The sequence below is a fragment of the Phasianus colchicus genome, chromosome 11 (assembly GCF_987193195.1).
Source record: "Phasianus colchicus chromosome 11, bPhaCol1.hap1.1, whole genome shotgun sequence".
NCBI lineage: Eukaryota > Metazoa > Chordata > Aves > Galliformes > Phasianidae > Phasianus > Phasianus colchicus.
The window spans coordinates 13,563,142-13,582,411 of NC_143446.1; the positions used below are offsets into that span (position 1 = coordinate 13,563,142).

Here is a 19,270-nt window from a genome sequence, read left to right on the forward strand (position 1 = left end):
TGTTGGCTTTATAGCCATTGAAAATATGAAAGACAATGCTTGATTCTAAGCATAAGATTCAAAACTCATATTTACTGAGACTTGAGGAATAAAAGGAATAAAAAGATTTTCGCCTCTTCCCACGAAATAGATTAGGTAGGCATGACATTTTTGCACTTCAGTGTTGCATGCGTTTATAAGCTTCCCTTTTGTAGCATTTATGAATTCAAACAGTGCTAGGGTTAAGCTGGAGGAAAGCAATTTGGCATGCTTGCTTCTGCTTTTATCAAAGAAAGCAAAAGCAGTCCATGAGGTCTGGACTGACCTTAAAGCAGAAGTGTTTATCAGGGGATTGCTAAGGACTTACCAATTGTGTGTTGGTTAAAGGAAACCTATATTTGATGACACTTGCACACAATGTGTCAATAATATAATTGTTATTCTACTTCTATAAGTATTTTCTACATTAAAATTAAAAGGACAAATTAATTCTATATTTTACAGGAAGTTTCCAAAGTCAGCTACTTCCAAATTCAGAAAATTTACACAACAAAATTCATCCAATGTGGCTCCATGCAATTATATTTTTGAAGTGCGTGTGTATACATATATATGTGTGTGTGTGTATGCATATATATTTATGCATATACATATATATATACACACAAATACTTTAGCACAGACAATGTCTCTAGGAATATCAGCTACATGAAGGAGGTCATCTGGGAAAAAAACGCATCTTAAAAGTACTGCGGCCATGTAAAGGATGCAGACACTGAAAGGAATCTTTACGGAAATAAAGACCAAATAAAGGAAATCAGGGACAGAGAAACGGAAGCCAAGACTCTAAGCTGGAGATGAACACAGTAAGGATTAACACATGCATATTTAATTTACAGGTCACCTATCACATGCAGTACAACAGGTGAGTGCTTGTTAATGACTATAATCAAACAGAAGATGAAGCAGGTACAAACAGCTATAAACCTACACGCCACTGCTGACACACACAAGTATACTTCCTTACACCTTGCACCTCAAAAGTTTTCCTTTGAAAATACCACAAATATCTGTTCCAATTTTTTTGTGTGTGTGCATTCATCTACCTATAAACAGCTTAACTGTGCATACAAACATTAAAAATCAATTTACCATGTCATTAAATAAAAACAGACACAGAAAACTATCAAGCCCATACAACACATTCATTTCTTCTATATCACACAAATCTGTTGTTTAACAAACGTTTCAACAGTTGATCACAGTTAGTTACAATTCATGACAACACACGTCTATACTAGTTTAAATTTCACTGCATAATGTGACTGCCTCTCATTTCTAAATCATCCTTTTGTGCTGCAGACTCCTTTAATTATCACAGTTCTTTTCTGGGATATTGGAATTGATATCACTGAACAGTGATATCAAAGTTCAACTTTTCCTAAGCTGACATCTGAAAATCTCAAAATGAAAAGAACTCATTGAAAGCAGAGGTGAGATCATGGGATGAAAATGAGTCTTTGCCACAGTGCTTAATGCATTATACACTCTTCTTTTTTCCTAAAAAGAGAAAAAACAAACAACCCATATATTTCCATTTTAAATACAAATCAAAGAATAAGTAGTTTTGCACAGAATGCTAAATTCTCTTCAGATACTAAAGTTACCAAGACACTTAGTATGTATTTAACTATCATCCTGAGTTACTTAATTTTCAGTGATTTATTCACAGAAATTATTGAGTACAGAGGGGGGTGGGGGCGAGGAGGGGGAATGAGATCTCTGCAGTATTATATATCTTATCTCCAGCTTCCTGTAGAAATGCAACTATATAGGCGAACCTCGTGTAAATTGAGAAGAAAAAAAAATACCACTTTTAACATTTTTTTCCCTACCTAGCACTATTGTACTAATGACCAGAAGCAAAACCAGTGCATTTATTTTTAAATACACCCAGCATTAATCTTTGCAAACATAACTACACCAGAATACCTTAACTACTGTGAACAAAGCCAAAGTCAGCAATCATTCTCTAAGATTCGGCCACCCTCAGCACATCAACTTTCTTTACACTTTCCCTCTAACCACCGCTCAGCAGTTTTGTATGATAGGAATGCCAGGTGGCTAAAGAAGTTGTCCTGTCAGCTTTATCTATAATCCATGAACTTCAGATCTGTGAATATAACAGCAAAGGATGTGTGGCAATGTTTGTCAACACGACACAACAAATGCACTTACCTTTACAGTATCTTCTCCTTCCTGCACTCTGAGGCTATAAAGGCTTACAAAATAAATATTTGGAAGTAATTATTTATGTATCAGTAAAAAGAATACAGGGGAACTATGCCGTACCTTTGTCAGTGAGACAACTAAGCAGAGCCAAAAGATCAATTTGTACAAGCAAAAATGTAAGGGTTATCAGATGGATTAAACTGAAGTGGCTTTTGACCAAACCAGTGGGCTTTTAAATTATGATGTCACTTAATATTAAATAGGCTAACAACAAGTTTCATCAACAAGCTGCCCTGTGGGTAGTTATTATACTCCCAGCCTTCAAGATGACCAACAGCCATTTTGGTGCTTTGTCAATGCTCTCAACTGTGTGGCTGCCATCTATAAAGTCCAGGTGAATGTAATTCAGCTGAATGCCTTTATCTCATTTTTCAAAACTAGGACATGGTATCCCATCTCATTTTTATTAGTCTTATTTTCACATTTTCCACACATTTTCTGAGTATAAAGAAGATTTTGTGTGTGTGTGTTTTCACAGCTCTCCAAGCTACTCATAGAGCTCATCAGCTGGAATGGCATCAGTCTTTCTACTCCATGATAGTCATATTGACTGGCATCTCCCAAAGGCATACTGTAATCATTTTATCAGTGATAAGGTTCTGGACAGATACACACTTTGACTTTCCCCTTAGATATGACAAATGCAGTCCTCACTGTTTCATATCTTGTGCAATTCACCATGTAGCCACTACCACAGGATGACCCTTCTACTCCTCTGAAGTTGTGAAGCCCATGTGTTTACATTTTTCTAATTCACAGGTCATACCTTCCATAGCCCTTTTATTGGTTTATGATGATTCCTCCATGAAAGTATCAGTAGTGTATTCCTTTTGAGTAATTTTGTACAGCATCGCTTTGAATAAACTCAGTATTAATAACAGGCTTCTCCCCCAGTGCAGGGTACTACATTCTTAAACATCAGAGTGTATTTCTGTTATCTGCCACACAGAGATGATTTTACTTGAGGCCTGCCAAAATTATTCTTCTTAGAAAAAAAAGAGCCCAGTTGTGGTTGTTCCTTCCTGAAGTCAGAATGTGGCCATCTGCCTTTTAACACCATGTTTCTACACTGATTTCTCAAATCATCATCAGATCCAGTAATTGTCTGTTTTCTAAACAACCACTGGTGTCCACCATCAACGAAGCAAGTATATTTTGTATCCACATAGGGACGTTTTAAGTCACACAGCACAGTCACGGGTAAGGAAGGTGCTGTGTGTTTATGGCAGCAACAGATAAACACATAATCAGCACACTCTTTTAAATAAAAAAGTCATAAAACAATTTCAAAAGTACTTCACCTTAATGCTGTGCATCTCCAAATACTACACCCAGCAGCCTCAGCATTTCATACAGAGCTAGTTTGCTGAGACTACTGACTCAAAAAAAAAAAAAAAAGCTCCAAGAGTAAAACAGAAAATCCATACCAGCATAGCACGATTAGTTTTCCATATTAAAATTATACTTGCAGTCAGTTTTGCACTTAAATTAGTTTGAGTTATTCTTAAATATCAGGCAAACACACATCTAATTAGATGCAAGTTGATGTAAATTTGAAAACGCAATTCACAGCAGTATCTAAAAAAAAAGAAATGTAAAATAACCCAAGGATATGTCTTCTCTGTAAGTCACAGTCTTGCAAGCATACCTTTGAATGTGCACATTTTGTCGTTACAGTTACCAATATTAGCTGTACTGATGAGCTACATATTTTTGAATGTATTTAGAGGAATGACATCTTAATGTAGGAGAAAAGTAGGCCAAAGCAGAAAGTTTTGTTTAAAAAAATATCATAACATCATGAATCATCTCATTATTGTAGGACTTGAAATGACTAAAAAAAAGAGTATTTTATGTCTACTATACCACAGCTTATTGTATTTTAAAATTCAACCCATATTTTCCCCAAATACTTAACATCATCAATTATTTTAAAATATATTTGTGAGCTACCAAACAGATTTTAAGGATACAAATTTATTATCAATGTTCAAAGTTATATATATTTATCTTCAGTGTTCCTAGAGGAAAAAGTTCAATCAAAAAGCAGCATTCAGTATTTTAAAGACTAAAAAAAAAAAAGAAATCTAATTCAGAATGAAAAATCATGATCAGAAAAGTCCTAAGTGGTTTCTATAGATAAATACAAGGATCGATGAAACACTCACTTTCCAAATTTTACTCAGATAAGAGTTAAATGCTGTATTACTGTAAAATGAAATATTTAGTTCAATGGAATTCCCATCAAAGTTGAATAGCCAAATTCAAGTGAACACAAATTGAAGCATTATGTACTTTCCTATAGTGTTCAATTTAATTACCCTAAATGGAGCGTTACTACTGATTACTGTCTCTCAAACTGAACAAGACCATTTGACAGCTCCTCTGGAAAAAAGCATTTTAAAAAACCCATCATAAATGTGAAGGGCTAGAAAAGAAATATCCTGTTTCATATGGGAAAAAGTTTCATCAACATTTACTAACCATCATGCTTAGTGCTTCATTTGCCAACACTCTCAAAATGAAGGATGCTAATTGGTCAGTGCAAGAGTACAGCAGTCAGGCCGCTCACATATAAACTTCAAAGAGCAACCTGCACAAAATCAATGCCATAACATCACTCCCAGAGAACTTCAAAGAGCTTTACCTTGAGATTACACAAAGATTATTTGCCCTACAGCATACAAAATTCTCAGCTATGCTATTTTGGGAAAATATAATAACATCTCCACAGTTCACCCATTTCAAATGCTAAGGAAGTGCTCACCATGAAGACGCAGATGACTGTCACTGCCCTGCTGAACCATAAAATTGTATCTCTAATGTACAATGCTGAGGACAACTAAAAGAATTTCATTTTTCCTTTCAGATAAGGTAATCACAAACCCTCCTTGGAAATTAACTTTCCATGTAATCCAAATCCTTCTATCTGTACCTGGAGATTAATTCTGTTTTTTAAAATCACACGCCTTTTAATTATTAGATGTGGCTTACATTTGCATCTCCAGTACTACATTTAACTCCTATTTCTCCAGCATCTTCTTTCACTCTGTTACCAGAGTGTGAGCATGCTGCCCAGTACACAGATAAGCAGGGAGCAGGGGGAGTACTTTCTCCCCATTTCATTCAGCTAATAGAAATCTGAAGGCTGCTCAATGTGACAGATGAGCTATGTGAGCTAAAGCAACTTGTTCCGCTTGTCAGCCTCCAAGAGCCTACAGCAGTGAGATACAATTGTGATGACACCGCGATCGCAGAACTGGGTCAAACATACGGTCACTTTAAAACAGAATGTCAAATACTCTTTCTACTTGAGAAATTTGATTCAGTGACACTAAAAGGTGTTAGATACCATTAGCTTTATATCTAGGTTCAAAATGAAACCCTTACTTCGACAGTATTTCAAGAAGCCTCTCGTGAACCCTACATCGCCATTAAAGCTTGTAGGAATCACAAACTGCCAAATAATGTTCACTACTGCCCATAGGGATGGAGCACTTTATGACCAGGACACTGCGCTGTGTTGCACCAGGAGATCTGTGTCTTTGAAAAAATATTTACATTATGACTTCACAGATTAAATGGATTAAAATCCTTACAGAATTTTGAAGATCAAACAGACAAAATTTTTTTTAAAAAAAAAAAAAGGAATAGAAAAGTAAAAACAGGAGGTATCCCAACTCATGCCTACACCTATTATTTAGTCCAAACCAGAAATGAATTACTTTGTTATTTTTTTCCACTCCAGTGGAATGGAAAATGTGCTACTCAAATATATGTATTTAAAGAGGACTGACAAGTACTACTTAACAGTCCATTCAAATTATTTCCATGCACCTCTGAAGTTCAATTTGTACTGTGTTGCAACAATGCAATATTTACTCCATGTAACACCAGTTGTGTGCACATTTCAAACTTTAAATAACTGCAGTATAGAGTTCATGCCATAGGGGTATGTTTATAAAAGCAAATGTTAAAGTGAAGATGATTCTTGACATTACTCTCACATCAATCTTCAGAATTTTTGTTGAGTCACATACAAGCTCTTCAACAGAATGACTTCAGCTGAAATATATACATAATACTGTAACTGTTGTCCAGAAACACCAGAACATATGAAAGGGAACAGCAGAAGTCTGAGGCATCAAAAGTAATTTCCTTCTTGGTATTTCACTAATTTGTACTGACACAAAAGGCAGTCTAAGTCAAGCTCAAATGATGGACTCTGCTTAAGCTCCAATTCCCAGCCTGCTAAAGGCCATAGCTGAAGTTATAGTTGTATTGAATACACTATATTGAAACATTTCTTATATAAAATACATACAGCAACATCTGAAATATATCTGTTTTGCTTACGTTCCAAAAATACCCATCTAGTTCTGCAGAAACGTATTTCAGGAAAAATATTTCCAAGGAAAACTTCTCATGGAGCTACTCAGAAAGATGCATATTTCTGTGTAGTTCTAAACTTACATAATTTTAAAAAATAATTCTTGTTTACTTGCTTTGATTTTTAAATATGTCTTTGATCTCATTCATTAATATTCATTAGTCTTCTGATGTTGGACTAACGAGAATCTTACGCATTTATGAGAAGCTATTTAAACAATGCTATCAGACAGGTTTTTTTCTGATTTATGTTTTTCATCAATACTGACAATACTTGATTCTTTGTATTCTCCAGTGTTTTCTTCGAGCTTCCTGAAACTATAGTTTACATATTTCAAAACAAAGCAGAGCTCAATAAATGCATAACTATTTATGTCAATTATAAGCACAGAATCCTAAATGGATAAAACAGCAGAAACACATTATATATGTGGACAGAATGAATAATGCTCATACTCAGAGTATAATTTACTTCCATGTTTTACATATATTATTTATGTTAATGATGGAACGTCTCTGAAGCTAAGAAGAAAAACACAACATCAACTTTTCAGCTTAAAGAATTTGCTTGTAATCAGGCCCAAAATCAGCACAGCATTGTTGCCAGAACACAACACTCGCCACTCACAGGAGCATCGCAGGCACATTAAGAATATCACACACAAACTGATAATTACTCTTTGCAATAAAAAAAATAAAATTGTTTTCCTGTTTTGTTTCACCTGATAGCACTATATACAAACCAGAAGTTGAAAGAAGGAGTGTCCTGTGCGATATACCTGTCGTACATGCACTGCAAGTTACAAACACCCAAAACAAATGCTGATCTACGCTAGAAGTAACTTTGGCAAAGCAGTCCTGTGCTATTACACTCAGTATGTATGCAAAGATAATGAAGATATGCAATAACATTCAAAGAAACAATGCTTCTTCAGAAGTAAGCGTTCATGAAGAAGTCAGCTCCAGTAACTCTTATTTCTCTGAGAAACTGAAACGACCTTTTTCTGAAATATCATTTTGGCTGAAGGACAGAAATGACCTCGCATAAGCAGCAGTGCTAACCAAGCAGTGCCACCCACACGTTCACATTTGCTTCACCAGCACATGGATTTATCCTCTATTAAGAGCAGTCAATTGCTGTGAGTCTTACTGTTCTTACCTTCTAGGTTCATTGCTATTTTCAAATTAAATCTTTAAGAACAAATGCAACATTTTAGAATTTCTCTTATTATTATTCATAAAAATCCTGAGATAAAGCCACACCAATTTGAAGCCACCTATTACTGCATTCTATCTAGAAATCACACAAAAATATCCATTAGAAACTTCTGAATGACAGTACCATAAATACACACCAGCAGTGAAGTGCACGATTATACCTTGTCTGCTACAGAATTCAGAGATCAGAACATTCGAGTACACACACGTACACCAGGTTTTCACACATGGAGAAGCAGTTGCTCTTGTCTCAGTTGGAAATAATAACAAAGAAAAATTCAAGAGAGCTGAGCATCCTCAACTACAGGACTTCTGGTGTATCTCACAGGACACTCAGAACCCAAGAGAACTGAAGCCTACAAACAAGAACAAATATTCAGAGTGTTATTATACATCAGAAAATTGGACAATTTCTCACTAGTATCAGAGTTGGATTATGTATAAAGCTATGGATGTTAATATGAATTGAGTTCTACATTACAGTGGAACTTGGGAAAAGGAAATAAGTATTCAGTTTTTTTAGACTCTAAGAATTATTCAAGGTATTTACATAAACCACATGCTGTGGATAATCACCCATTTCTAATTCTGATTAAGTGCAACATCAGGTCTTATATATCATCCTCATAAAGGCTAAGAATGATTAGTCTCCTTCCAAAGAAAAATATTTTCTCACTCTACTTTTTCCTGCTTTCCATTACCCTTGTTTCTCTGCATTGCCATAACACTCAGCTGGACTAGGACTCAAGTTTATCAAAATTGGGCACAGAGGACAAAGTTTAGACACCTTACAGATGCAGGCTCTTCCTCTAAATGTCTAGAAATATACACTTAACAGAGCCACTTCCTTACTGATTCTTATTGCTTCTTGACTGAAAACTGCAATTAGTTATGCACCACTGACTCATGTATGAAACCTTCCGTGGTTAATTGTTCAACATGACCATTAATAAGCAAGTCTTACAAATTCCAAGGGATTGCACCATCACTCTGTTTTGGTTTTTTTTTTTGTATTGGTGGCAAAAGGCAGTTAAATTATGTATATTCTGTAAGTGCGTTACACCAGAGAGGAAAGTCAGTCTGCCATATGAATGAAGTAAGTCAAGAAACCAAAACAAAACGAGCTAAACTTGTGCAAGCATTATCTAATTTTAAACAAAACATAATTACATTAATGCACTGTGATTTTATTTTAAAATGGATCTTGGTAAAAAGTGAGCTTCGCTACAAAAATAAAACTGATTGCAAAAAAAAAAGAAACAAAGGAAAACAATTTTCTTTAGTTCAAATGAAGCTAACAAGGGTTAGCAGCAGTAAAAAACTACCTTCTTTAAATTCCAAAAAGAATCTCTTCTCCTGACCTTTCTAAAGCTCGAGATGCATACGTACACAGAATAAACAAAGTAATTTGAAAGCAAATTCACTGAATGCACCTGACCTTTGAAACAGCACAGATAATTTTAATCAGATTTGCACAATGGTAGTCTCAGTTTTTTGGTTAACAATGCAGATAAGAAAAAATAACTAGTTAAGGTAAAGAAGACAACATATAACCAAAATCGTGATATCTTTTTTTTTTTTTTTTCTGGAGATAGACAACAATCTCAAGAATCTCAGCATCAGGGAAGATTCCTCTGCATTTCCCTGAGTATCCAGCCAGCAGCGCTCAATTCAACTCTAGAGAGAAAAGTCCTTTCTGGCAATTAAACAACTTTCTGTCAGATAAATTGAAGGTCTGAAAACTGACAATAATTCACAGGTAAAAGAAAAAAATGTAAGTTACACAACTATATAAAAATATTGGTTTTTATAGGAGTGGCCAATAGTCCCCCCCAGGCCATTTAGTATACAGGAGGCTGTTCAAACATCTCTGGCTGATTAGCTTTAGATCTGAGGAGCAAAATCAAGATCCACAGTGATAATAATAATCTAGTGAGTAGTGCTGACAAGTAAGAAAAACTTCTACTTACACACATTCTCAGAACCAAACACAAATCAGCTTCAGGAGAAGCTAGCTGACAATACTTCCCTTTGCGGACAGACAAACGTTACAAGAGTTGCAAACAACTGACTTATCAGCACTTGGAAAATTAAACAAAGAAGCATTACACTTCTTCCAAATCTTAAACTGGCCTACCTCAAGTTAGTTATGAGACTTCAGAATGGAGCATTCATATGGAGAGCTAAAAATCTGTTTAGACTCAGAACACATATGCTCCATCAGCAGAGACATTCTGCACTGATGGTGACAACAAGGTTCCATTCAAGCTGGCAACCAAAGCAATAAAGTCTAATACAACCAACAAAGGCAGTTTTGAACAACTGAGGTTTGACTTTGTTACTTTTGAGAAAAGAATAAAAGTGAATAAAATAGAAAACCTCATTAACTTAGTAGTTACCCAAAACTAAACTGCATTTGCACAAGGATAGAGGTTTTTGTTCATTTCAAATAATGCATTTCAACAGCACTAGTTCTGATTATGTTCTACTTGGCTTTAAAGCTTAACTTCCTTGCATTTACAAGAAATTATACAGTTTAACAAAGCACTTACATCTTAGAAAAAATCACAAAGAAAGTACCAGAAAGCCCTTCTAACCGCATGAATTTGTAACTGGATATAGCAGATGCTTCCCTATCGACCAGCAGCAACCTCAACAGCTGTGTTGGGTCACTTCATCCACGCCCAGATTTTTGAAAGTGAACACTCTAACATTTGACACAGCCTCTGAGAGGGTAAGCAGCAGAACAGAGTTCATAAACATCTGAAACAGGTGTTACTGAGAACTGAGAGGCATTAAGGCAGGATCATGCATAAAGCAGTGCTCCAGAAATGGATTCTGCCATTTCTCTCTATTGCTGATTCATTATTTGATTTCGCTGAATGCCAACCAAGTCTATTCTGACTATGGCTACAATCATATTCCTCTTCTGCCAACTGTTTCAGTGTTCTTTTATCTCCTTTGTTCACAGTGGATTTTATCCTACACCTTGTCTTTTGCCACAGTTATCTGATATCCTCATCTGTTCCTAATAAGGAGTTTAATTTATTTAGCTTATCACAAAGGTTGAGCAGGGAGTTGATCACTGTGTACAGACACTTACCCAGTCTGACAGCATAAAGCATTCTGACCTTGCAGAGGCATACAGGACCTAGCACCTTGAAATGCACAAGTTAAAGAAACTAAAACTTGAGTAAGGGCCGATTTCTAGACAGCTTAATTTAAATTAGAATAAGCTGAAAAAATTCTATACAGATATTGAAATAACTTAGGGCTGTTGCTGCATTGCAACTGATTAACATGAATTGAAATCTCATTTCTCATTAAAATAAACCTCAGTTTTGTTCTGTTTGGATAGAAGGAAGCCCTGTAACACAAACTCGCAGGTATCACTAATTATTACAGTTTCCACTCTAGGAAAGCTCCAATTTATAAAATGCTCATCAGAGTTTGAGGAAAAAAAGGTTACTTCAATCATTCACATCATTAAAGGAAAGAAGTTTCTGTAAAAAGATGCAAAGAGATGGAACGCTCTCTTTCCAGGCCTGTTTTTCTGTTGGTTTTGGTTTTTACAACACCTATGGTGAAATTGACTGAAGCCCCAACCTCTGCCTGATTTGTAACATCCTTAGAAAAAATAAAAAAAAACAATTAGGTATTGATTTTATGAGAAAGCAACATTAACAGTAACACCTACCTTAATGAAAAAAATTAAGAGAAATACATTTGACTGTATACACACTATATAGGTTCATTCCAATTTAGTGTCACAATAAATTCTCTTAAGTTTCCTAGCAGTTTCAAATAAGAAGCTTCTTCTAGGAAGACTGAATATCTATAGTTGTGTGTATTTTAATAGGTTTTTAGACGGGGCAATTCAGAAAGCATATCCAAGAAAAACTGTTTATTCACTCACAGGCCACAGATCTGTCCATAATCCACCGAACGAGTTAAGCTTACAATACAGAAATTGTATAGCCAATCAGTAACGAACATTAACAAAATATTTTTATTCTGAGTTCCAGTACTTGCAAAAATCTGCCTTTGGTCATTTGTAAGGCAAGAATGAAGCAGAATCAAACTTAGCTGTTGGCTGCTTTATAATCCCTGTGTGTAGACCATTTTTTGAGGTCAACATGCACTCTTCTTGTATATGGACAAACAACTGTAGTCTGGGGTCATAGAAAATCATGAATTTTCTGGAAAACACGTTTAAAAAAAATATTGGAACATTAATGGTTCCTCTTCTCCAACACTTTAAAAATACATTACTTTGAACCTTTCAGAATTAAAAACATTAATGGGTTCAGAACTGCAAAGAACAGGGAAGTTTTATACTGTTCCACAGAGCAGAAAGCATAGAGCAAATACTTCCATATATTGTAAAGCAAGAAAACTGCTGATCCTTTACATGACCACAACCCAGTCTGATGCTAGTGTTGAATAAATCCAGTTTTGATGCAGTACTCATATGGTGAGAAGTCTGCAAGAAGTGCCTACAGAGAAATGGCCGTATTTCAGCTTCTCTCTACAACAGACCACAAGTATTTCAACTGTTGTATGAAGCTGCCACCTCTCAGTAAAGAAACTCAGTGAGACACTGAATTTATATGTAGTCCACTTGGGATCACAGTCATACTCATTTAAGTAAACAAGCTGAACTAAGGGAAGCACACACAGGTACAGTTAAGCTAGAAGGCCCCATCACTTCGGCTGGAACAATGCCTGAGCAAAGCAGCACTTTCTCTGCTCTACTGCAGTGCACACCTAGTTCAGAGGGTAAGAGGAACTCTCAGCGTCCCACGTTTCCAAGAACAACTTTCTGAGCTGCAAGGAGATTCACCCAACTCAAGCAACTTCCACTTGTCACTCCAGTCCTTGTAAACGCCTACGCAGGCACTAAAGAGGGTGCTTTTATGCTTTTATTTTTTTCTAATACTATCTTCACATCTATATTTCAATGTACTGGCAAAGAATGCTTAAATGCATTCCACTCAACAGTGAGCATTACGCTAAGAAAATACACCTCCGAATTCATAGAAACAAACCTCATTGCACTGTGGTATTTTCTTGGCAAATTTAAAACACCTGTCTATGTCTTCAGGCATACAAGTACTCTAAAAATATTTGTTTTCCTGAGAAAGCTCCTTTCATTTATTTGTCTATTCCTTTAAAAATACCCATACTAAAATGTCCTACTTAGCCTAATGCTGAAGTACAGCAATCTGTACTCTGACTTCAGAAAACACAGGAAGATTACTTGCACTCTGCCTCATGAACATCCAAACACAGTTAAATGTTTCCTATTTAAATCCAACATATTTATATAACAGATGAAAAGACTAACTCTCATTTTGTTACAGCTACAGATAGTAACTGTAGACTGCTCCAGAAGTAATGCCTCCTATTTTATTACGTAGGCCCAGGACATTGGAGACAGATGTCGGTGTGGCGGCTGTAGGGGTTGAACCCTTCCACCCACAAGCATGCAGGTTCTTGTTCATCACTGCCGAATGCATATAGCTAATGGTAGTGACTATACTGAAGAACAGTCATTTGCAGCTGAGAATTTGCTCTATCACTGTTATTGTGCTTTTTGTATCTGTTGCCGTTTCCGGGAAAATAAATAGGAGGCATTACTTTCAGAATGACCTACGTACAATGAACAAAGGATTACAGTCCAACTGCCAAGAATAGCTCCTTTCCAAATTCAGTACACAGCAAATACCAAATATCTATAATTATTTATTATATGAAAAATCTCAATAGTTAATAGATAATGCAGTCAACATCCATTATAATTAATAGCTTTAGAATATTTATTAGTTTATTGTATAATAGTTCTTACTCAATAAACAAATGGCTACTTTCATACAAATGTGTAATGGTAACTGAACCAAAAATAGTAGTCAATTTACATACAGCAACAGTCCAAAAAAGCAGTAATTTCATGAAGTAATATCACTGCAGCTACAGGATAAATTAAGTATCTCTTCAATGAAAGCTGGCATAGACTGAAGTCTAAGGTCATAAAGTTTTCTACCGAATGCTGTGGAGGCTATTAACACCTGATTTAAGATGTGCGTGTTTGTATTTTGACTTCCCCATAAATACACACACAGTGTCTCAAATATGAATACATATTTTCCTCAGCAAAGCATCTCCCTAAACAAAAGCGATGGAAGAGATTTTTAAACCTTAGATTTGGACAAGCTCCTTTATGTCCTCTCCTCCTATCTCCTTCCAAAACTGGATGTTTTAAAGTGAAATTTGTCCTGAAAACTCCTCCATAATGAGTAAAATTCTGCTATGCTGAAATAGTATGCATCACAACTGTATCATTCTTAAATATTTAATAACAATACATACACTTAAAGAGACTGGAAGCCTAAAATCATTAGATGTCCTCGCACGATAAAAAGGAGGCATGCATTTCTCTGCAAGTGTAATTTCAAAATCCTTTCACAAAAGAATCTAAAGACTTGTCAGCTTGGTTACTCTGCTGCTGTATATTAAATAAGCGTGTAATGAAGCTACCGGTTTTGATTCATTGAGATGCCAAAGATCATGGGTAAAGCATATGAAATTAATGAATGTTTTTGAAAGTGGAATATCAAGAAGGCAGTACAAATCAGGTACAGCATCAAAAAGAACAAAATAATGACAAAAAGAAACCACAGAAAATCCAGCACCACTTCATTTTAGTGACCATTAAGAACAACAATAAGGCATGAATGTCATTTAAAACTGATTGCCACATCCAAAAAGACTATCAAATACTTCACACACCATCAGTCCAGGGCATCACAATACTGTTCTTATTAACAGAACACCAATTTCCAGTCTTAATATAAACTGAATGATAATTGAGCCTTGTATGTTACCTAGTGCTTTCTAACATGCATTCATTGTCTCTGTTTTTCAGATAAGACTTGTACATTAATCCAGCGAATCAGTTAAGACAGTACCTAATTTTCAGTACTTGCATAATACCATTAAAGTGAACAGGACAAATAAGTCAGTGTGCAATGATTTCCTAATACCTTCCGAGGCCAACATCAGATCCTTAGAAAATTAAAGCCTTCACAAATCTGTGCAAATGCTAAGGATAAAAAAAAAAAATTAAAAAAATCTTCAGAAGAATGAATTTAAATGCTTTTGACTATTGATACCCTAAGTCACAGTCTTATTTTGATTCAATAACAGGCAGCACTACAGCGCAAATACAGAAAATCTGTACTTTGGAATATTGATAGACAGGAAGCTGATGAAAGGAGTTCCTCGGCTAGATGCATTACACTACTAGTTTGGTGAGTTGTAACAGGAGTATTAGGTAACACCTAATGGAGAAAAACACATTTTGATTAACATCAAAAGGTTCTAGTTGCGAGATGCAAATAAACATTTTCTCTATTTTTGCCCACAAGATTACAAACAGCTTCTTTATCTACTCAAAAACAGTCTTTTCTGCCATCCTGAACTACCTACCCTTTCTGAAGGTAACCTCAGCCCTCCAGGTCCAATACTAAAGTACTGGTCCAATTCAATTCAAGTATTACATTTTACTGAATATGCACTTAGGATCCATTTATGGTGCAGGATTTCCCTTATAAGTGCCTGAATTACGAACAGGAGACATCTTTTAAGCAGCAAGCGTCCAATCTGTCCCTCGTAGGCATGCGATCAAAATACATAGCTGTTAAATCTATGCCTGATTCACCCCACCCCAACCTCCTTAATGAAGGACTGCTGCAGAAGCTCTTTCAGGTGCTGAGTCATTAATATACTGGCCTCTGAGACAGCAAGAAAACTGCTTTTACTCAGCAGTAAAACCACATCAACTGGAGAGTCATGAACAGGACCAGTTCCAACTTGCAGAGACAACCAACAAAAGCATGGGAATCAAGTTCAACTAAAGCAAGTTGCAATTTTACTAGTAAAACTTAAAACTGCTGAAGGTTGTGAAGCAGTTCCTTATATCCTCATTTTATACTTACTTTGTGTGACCAAATATAATTCATTAAAAACTTCTTCAAGGTGTGCATCTTCGCCTACTGCTAATGGGAATAGCAAAGCAATAAAAACACGCAAACCTCTAAGAATAGTTTAAATATAAGTGCAAAGAATCCATGCTAAGATAAACAAGATGTTTAAGCTATAATTAAAACAAAAAAGATGATGAAAATACGGATGATATTGGGAAACACAAAGATCATGTAAAAGAATGAACAATAATGCACAAAATAAAAACACTGTTTATAGACTGGCACCAAATTCATTGGGAATAAGAAGGTCATACTTCAGTAAAATTGCAATACTACAACTTGAGCTGTAGAAGTCAACACAAGTTTTGTCACCGACTTAATAATCAATACTTGGGCCACTTAGCAACAAACATTCCTGATTTGTTTGAAGCTATTAATATGCACACATTCTATACACAAATCCATTGACAAGGCTGAAAACTGGCAATATTTTCAACTTTCTGAGAAAGACAGTTATATCTACTTGTGTAATTTTATGTATTTGTGATGGAAATAAATTATCTGTAATCACAGTGGAGAAGAAAGAATGACATTTACAAAATTCAGTAATTCTATTTACTGCAAGTGCACAAAAGGATTCGTGTGACAGATGACAAAATGAATATGACAGGATTATACGTTGTAACTGTGAAACTGCAAATCCTATAAAGTACACACGCAGTTGTAATATGCAAGACAAGGGGATAATCCTATTCCCAACCTGAAATTATATGAGTTGACCCAAGCCATTGTTTCCACTATCATTCTTACATCCTCCAATTTTCCCAAAATGTAAAAGCATTAACTTGGCCACTAATAAAGTCAATAGAAGCTGCAAGCATAAAATTCCAAGGCTATCAACCTAAATTTTTGACTACTACAACAGCTTTATTTAACACCCTTCTCACTGCAGTAGGACCTAGTGATACACACCTAACAGTGCTAACAGAATGACAAAGTTGAATGCCTGAAAAATGGACTCAAGCAAAAAAACTTTTGTGTAAGAAATAAAAACAAAACAGGTAGGCTTTACAGTTTTCAGGTGTTGCTGTCTTTTCTAGGATTCCCCAAGATTATAATAACAATATAGCATTAATACACAGAGCACGTTTTGAAGAGTTTTAGTAAGAACTGACTTAAGAAGTGCTATACAGCTGATATTAAATGAAACTAACAACTGCCCAAACATTACCAACCCATCTTCAAAAGCAGGGGGAAAAAACACACAAACCAAAGGAACACAGCTGAAGGTCTCCTACTAAGTGCCAGAACTGAGAAGTGAACTGAACTGGGCTTTGTGAGCACACCGCACCTAGCGCTCAAAGGCAGCACAGCAATGTGCACACACAGTTTCTTTCCAGCACACAGAATGCAACTTTTAAAAGCAGAAATGGTTCCCCACCATCAATCAAAGATCTAAGAACACTGAGAAAAACTAAAAATGCATTTGAGGGGAAATTTGAAGGCAGGTTATGAAATCAAGGCAGCTTCTACGTGCTAGAGATAACAGACATCCTGCCCTGAGGAAAAAGGTTAAGTGTTTCATGCACTTTTTCTACCAGGCATTTCTGTGACTCAATTTAAAAGTAAGCAGCCAAGATCTCAGGACGTATTCCAGAATGTTTTATTTGAATCACTGACATCCAGCATTCAGAAATAAATTATTGGGAAACCTGCCTACAGATAACCCGTTGTGTGCAGCTCTTTGAACTGTACTTCGTATTCGCCTCTTTTTAACATCATCATCATTTAAAGTTAACTACGAACATCCCCAGAAGGATCACTTAAAGCAGTTCTTTTTCTCCTTTCTTCAGAGCAAGCACAGCTTGCAGCTGACCACCTCGGAGCTCAACACCTCGCACTATTTCATTTTTTTTTCCCTAAAAAAAGGCAACTAAACTGTGTTGCCATCCCGTCTCCCGTTACATTCCAGTCGTTTCTCCGGGGATTCATTGCGAACTTGCAGAGCAGAGCCGTGCCTCGGCCACGTGCCGTCCTCCGGAGCACGAGGGGCTGCGCGCACCTCTCCCACCCCCACCGCCCCACGCGAGGGGCCGAGCCCAGCAATCTGAGATTTCCCAGCCAGGAAACCAGCGCGAAACACATCCAAAAACTTTCAGAGCATCCAGCTCGGAGGAAAAAGTGGGGAACAAGGGAGCGGGGAGGCAGCCCGAAAGCCAGCGCGGGGCGGGTTAACGCTGCAGGGCAGCGCTCAGCCCTGGGGCACGGCGCACACAACGGCACGGCGCTTCCCACCCAGCTCTCATCAGCAGCCACCCCCACCTTTTCCTCCCGCTGGAAAACCCAGCGGCTACCCGGAAGGAAATGAACACAAAATGGAGACTTACTCTCCGTCTCCTAGCACGCATGCGTCACTCCGGCGGAAAGGGCTGTGCCGACGGCGGCTCGCAGCAGCTGAGGGGCGGGTCGGTGCTCGGCGGCCGCCGCGTGAGGTGTTCGGGCGGCTGCGCGCGGCTGTCCGTCAGCCTGAGCGGCTGGCAGCCTCGTGCCCGCTGTTGCGGGTATAGAAGCGGTGCTTTTGGTGCACGCTGGAGATAGCTTCGGTCGTGTTGAAATGCTGTCGGTTTTGCTTTCTGCTGGCGGTTTTCTTTTCTCTGCGGTGATAGTGAGGCTCCGTGCAGGCAGTGCTGATTTCCCAGCTGAATTTGCTATCGGTGCTACTCGGTTGTGCATCGGAGCCGCAGAAGGCAGCCAGCAGCAGCAGCCCGCTCCGGAGCAGCGCCTCCAGCTCTGCCATCAGCTCTGCTGTGAAGGAGTTGTCCCACCAACCTTTTCCTAAAGGGAAGAAACCTGGTCGGCAGCTGTCTTTGTTTCTCTTGATCCGGGTGTTTGTAGTGAAGACAAGGCCTGACAGTAAAGCAAAGCTGCTTCGGTCTGTAGAATTGGTCCTCAGCCCGGTATCTGAGAAAGTTCTCTTTCTTAGACAGATAATTTAATGTATATGAACTGTAGATGAATGAAGCTGCTGAACATTACTGTCAAATGGCAGCGCTTTGGGCAATCAGATATGCTGGCCTCAAGCCCAAAACCTTGAACTTTATTTTATATTCCAAAGGAAATGAGTAGAACCAATAGAAGATAAACTTGATATATTTGCTGGAGCCAATACAGTATTAATGAATACTGCCACAAACAATGGCCAGTATTCCAAGCATCATAGCTTCTTATTTTACTTACAATGAAGACAACGTTGTCACCTACCCATACCTGTGATGCCAAGTGCCCTTATTACTAATACGAGGAGAGCCAAGATTCCCTTTGATGCCACTCTCACGGATGGGGCCTCAGTGTCTGTACTTCCATACAGCAAGGAGTCCCCTGCCTAATCCCCAAAATCACTGCACGCA

The 19,270-nt window shown here is 37.2% G+C and overlaps 1 protein-coding gene across 3 annotated transcripts in view; it reads right to left on the reverse strand.

The window, feature by feature from the left end:
• FHIT (fragile histidine triad diadenosine triphosphatase) overlaps positions 1 to 18,356 on the reverse strand; it is a 511,778-nt gene extending 493,422 nt beyond the window's left edge. For 2 of the 3 annotated variants that reach the window (XM_090148333.1, XM_031606392.2), the window contains exon 1: positions 18,251 to 18,356. Coding sequence is in view for 1 of the 3 variants with exons in the window: in XM_090148339.1 (XP_090004465.1) it covers positions 18,251 to 18,271 (21 nt within the window). In the remaining 2 variants the exon portion in view is untranslated. The remainder of the gene's footprint in view (positions 1 to 18,250) is intronic. The other variant, XM_090148339.1, reaches the window with a different exon arrangement.
• Positions 18,357 to 19,270: the final 914 nt, after the last annotated feature.